The sequence below is a fragment of the Metopolophium dirhodum genome, chromosome 1 (genome assembly GCF_019925205.1).
Source record: "Metopolophium dirhodum isolate CAU chromosome 1, ASM1992520v1, whole genome shotgun sequence".
NCBI classification, from domain to species: domain Eukaryota; kingdom Metazoa; phylum Arthropoda; class Insecta; order Hemiptera; family Aphididae; genus Metopolophium; species Metopolophium dirhodum.
This window is the reverse complement of record NC_083560.1, coordinates 86,741,332-86,745,473: the sequence shown is the minus strand read 5'-3', so window position 1 is coordinate 86,745,473 and position 4,142 is coordinate 86,741,332. Positions and strand designations below refer to the sequence as shown.

At 29.7% G+C, this 4,142-nt stretch overlaps 1 protein-coding gene across 1 annotated transcript; it reads right to left on the bottom strand.

Annotated features, from left to right (window-relative positions):
- Positions 1-2,467: 2,467 nt before the first annotated feature.
- On the bottom strand, positions 2,468-3,406 carry LOC132943306 (uncharacterized). The gene has a single exon (XM_061012245.1). It carries the CDS (start codon positions 3,404-3,406, stop codon positions 2,468-2,470), a length of 939 nt encoding a protein of 312 aa, XP_060868228.1.
- Positions 3,407-4,142: the final 736 nt, after the last annotated feature.

Below are 4,142 nucleotides of genomic sequence, written 5' to 3'. Positions count from 1 at the left end.
TTTTTTAGTCGACCGTTTACGCTTTAGCACATTTTTTTTATTTGCCATAATGAACAATGTAGATCCGGAAAATTATAAAAAAAAATGATAAAAATTTTCACAACTGATGTGATCACGTTGAATCATACAGAAGAAATGGTTATTTTTCAGAGTTTACTTTACGATAATTATACTTGAATATTTATTTTTAATTTTTATACATATTTCTGGAAATACAGCAATTAGTCTAGCAATAATCTATTCTCAGAAGCGTTTGTCGTAGTGTCGTCGGCACTCGTCGCCGATCACCGGCGACCGTACGAGCAGTCACTTTTTGGCGTAGTGGGGAATTTGCGACCTCCGTCACAACGGCATGTAGGTGGCAGCACACTATTGCAATGAAATATCAAATCTAACGACGTAAACACGCTGTCGAAAAACAAACGAAAAGCAATTAAAAAGTGGTTTTAGAGTAAAATTACCTATAATAAATTTTATAGAAAACAATATTTGGGAGGGAACTTCATCGGGGTTTTGTATTAATACAAATACACAGCTCGATATTAAAGGCACAAAAATCTTTTTTTTTACATTTTTTAAATAACTGTAACTTTTTTACTGCTTAATATTTCGAAAAACACCGATGAGGTTCCCTCCCAAATATTGTTCTCTATAAATTTCATAATAAGTATTTTTACTCTAAAAACACTTTTTAATGCCGTTTTGTTTGTTTTTCGTAGACGTGTTTTTACCGCTGAAAATAACCAGTGTGACATCCTCTTAAGGGGCCTGCTCGTGACTATTTAATAAGGGGCAACATTTAGGCAATTTGTAAGCATTTGTTAAATACAGTTTTAGGGTGTAGGTGGACGCAGTAGTCTTGATAGTTAATTTTTTGTTTAGATATGGATTAACAAAAGCTATAGACCACTGGAAAGACTTGCCAAATCTAACCCAAAATCAAAAAATAAGATTTTTGAAACGTGACATAGACAATGGGCCTTTCCATGTTTTTGGTTGTCACACAAATTGTGATCCGTAAGTATGGATTAGATCATTAATTATGATTTGTATTTTCATGTTATTACTTTTTAGATATTTTTGTAAAGCTGATTCCACTTCTAAAAATTATGTGCCTGAAATGGAAGCATGTGGTTTGTGGCAAGACATAATTGCTGCAAAAAATTTAGTAGCTTTTCACGCAGACAGTCTCATTCACAACTTGAATAATAATTTTGTGGAGTCTTACAACAGTGTAGTAGCAAAATTTGTAGGGGGGAAAAGAGTGAACTATTCCCTGCGAGGTAAATAAAATATGATTTAAAAATTAAACGTTGATAATTTTAATATATTTATGCAGCATAGGTATACATAATAAGCATTTTTTTAGGTTCGTATAACACTCGGTGTATGACAGCAGTATCATCGTATAACTTTGGCTCGGAGTACATGCGAAGGTTGTTTAAAGAGGCAACTAAAGAAAGTCCGGGAAAGTTTACCAACGGTTCATTTGTAAACTATCAAAAAAAAAGGCCTACGCAAAGAGTACTCCAAAAATCAGACTCAACTTTGAGCAAAAACAGTATATTATTACAATATAAAATAATAATAATAATAATGATTTATAAATTTATATATTATAATATATTATTATTTTAATTAATAAACACTATATTTTTAATTCTTATTTTATGAATATTCTAAGTCATTTGTATTACTTTTTTGTATTACTTGGTTTAGGTTACAGAGAAAAAATTTGAGGGGTCCGATACTGATTACGGCGATTTGTGTAATGAGCTGGGTTGTGAAAAGCTTTCGCTTTCAGCCGAGGAAGTGGAAGAGAAAAAATCAGAGTTCCTAACTTCTTTGATAAAACGTGTTGAAGAAATTCACGAAGTCGAACGAGCTACAGTTGACCAGGTTAAAACAAATACAAATTTTATTTTATTCTATTTTACTTTAACAGGTTGACTGCCATGAGACCCTTATGAGGGTCACATGATGTTTGTCAAAATGTTTTTGAGATAATTAATGATTTTGTTAATTCTGTTTTTGTCATAACTTATCAAATAATTTTTTGATAATTTTTTGCAAAATAGGTATTATATAGTAAAGTTAATGGTCTCTAATATAGAATTTTACCATTTTTTGGTGTGACCCACGGGTGTGTCACACAAACTTTTTGGCAAGACTTTAATGATCCCTCAATGAAAAAAGTAGGTAATATAATATAATAAAACCAAAACACATTTTACAAATTCACTTTATTTGTATAGTATAAAATAAAATAAAACAATATTAATCCTTTGTTATTGTAAACAGTCTTGTTTCATAAAAAATCAACTTAACATAATAATAACAATAAAAATCAAATAAAATAATATTAACTCTTTGTTAGTTTAGTAAATAGTCTTGTTTCATAAAAAAAACATTAAAACATAATAATAATATAATAATTTAACAGTTTAGGTAGGTAATAATAATCAGTCTATGTTTTGTGTAACACAAAAAAACAAGGAACACATAATTGTTTGTTGCAAATAAAACATTTTGTTGTGACTTTTTTACAATGACTTTGAGAATATTTTCTTCCTTTTTCTTGAGCAATATTCAAGTAACATTGAACACATCTGTTTCTTGAGGCTGTTGTGAGTACATGTTTGTTTGATAGTTCTTGATTAATATTGGGTTTGAATGTCAGATATTTTATCAAATTTGATCTAAAATCAGTAATCTTAATGCGTGTTGCAGTTGTTTTTTGAAACAAACATAAAGCATTTACAACTGATGTATTCAGAAGAAGTTCAAATACCACCTTACGATACCATTTTAATGATTTTCTAAGAGGTGACCCATATGAAGCCATTTGATCAGAAAGATCAATAAAAGACTTACCTCTGTTATAATCTAATACTACTTCTGGCTTTGATTTATTTTCTCTTCTTGGAACCATAACCATATTATCTGTATGTTTTGTGCTTAACATGTGTAAATCTCTTTTATCTTTAAATTTTAATACCATAACTTTAGATGAACTTTTTAAAGCTATTATTTGACCCTTTTTTAATTTTTTTTTGATAACATAGTCAGGATTATACTTTCTATTTGAACGGAGTGTTCCAACTAAATGTGTTTTTCGTTCAAGAAGTTGATGTGCTAAGGAAACACTAGTATACCAATTGTCTACATAAAGTGTGCGCCCAAAATCTAAGTACTCATCTACAAGGTTCATAACAATTCTGGAAGAAACACTATCATTTTTGTCAACCACAGATTCTTTACCAGAATAAATCTTGAACTTGAGTGTGTAGCATGGACTAACACACAGTTTAAAAACTTTAACTCCATACCTATGTCGTTTTGTTTGAATATATTGTTTAAAAACAAGGCGTCCTTGAAAAGCAATCATTGATTCATCAATACACATATCATGTGATGGAATAACCCATTGTTTAAATTTTTGATTTAACAAATCTAAAATATTTTGAATCTTATAAAGTCTGTTATTTAGGTTAGCGACATCATTATTTTGAAAATGTATGTGAGATAATAGTAGTTCAAATCGGTTACGACTCATAATATGGCTTAAATGAGAAGTTAGCAAATGAGACGATGTCCAATAACTAGCAATAGTTGGCATGTTTACTGTACCCATATACATTATGATTCCAAGGAAATTTTTTTATTTCTGATTCGTTGGTGTCAATCCATTTTTGTAATCTAGAATGTCTTTTTATATTCGGTGAAGCTAACTTTTTATTTGCATACCTGTTTGTTTCAGTGACAATTAATGATATAACTTCATCATCAATAAATAAACAACAAAAATCAATAGGTGTTCCGTTGTTAAGTGTACATAAAATATCATCATTAATTCCAATATCTAATCCATCAGGATTAAATGTAAAATCATGTAAATCATTATCTGCTGGGCCCCATGTCAAATTTTTTAAATCTGGTACAATATTTGTTGATGTTCGGGTTGGTATATCAACATTTGAGTCACCCTAAATGCAAATTTAAGTATAATAAATAACAAAATAATTCATCTTCTTAAAAATAAAATTATACCTCTGAAATGCCTTCTGGATCTATATCTGAATCACTTTCTGAATCACTGATTCCTACAGGATTAAAATTTGGATCAGAGTCAGTATCGTCCA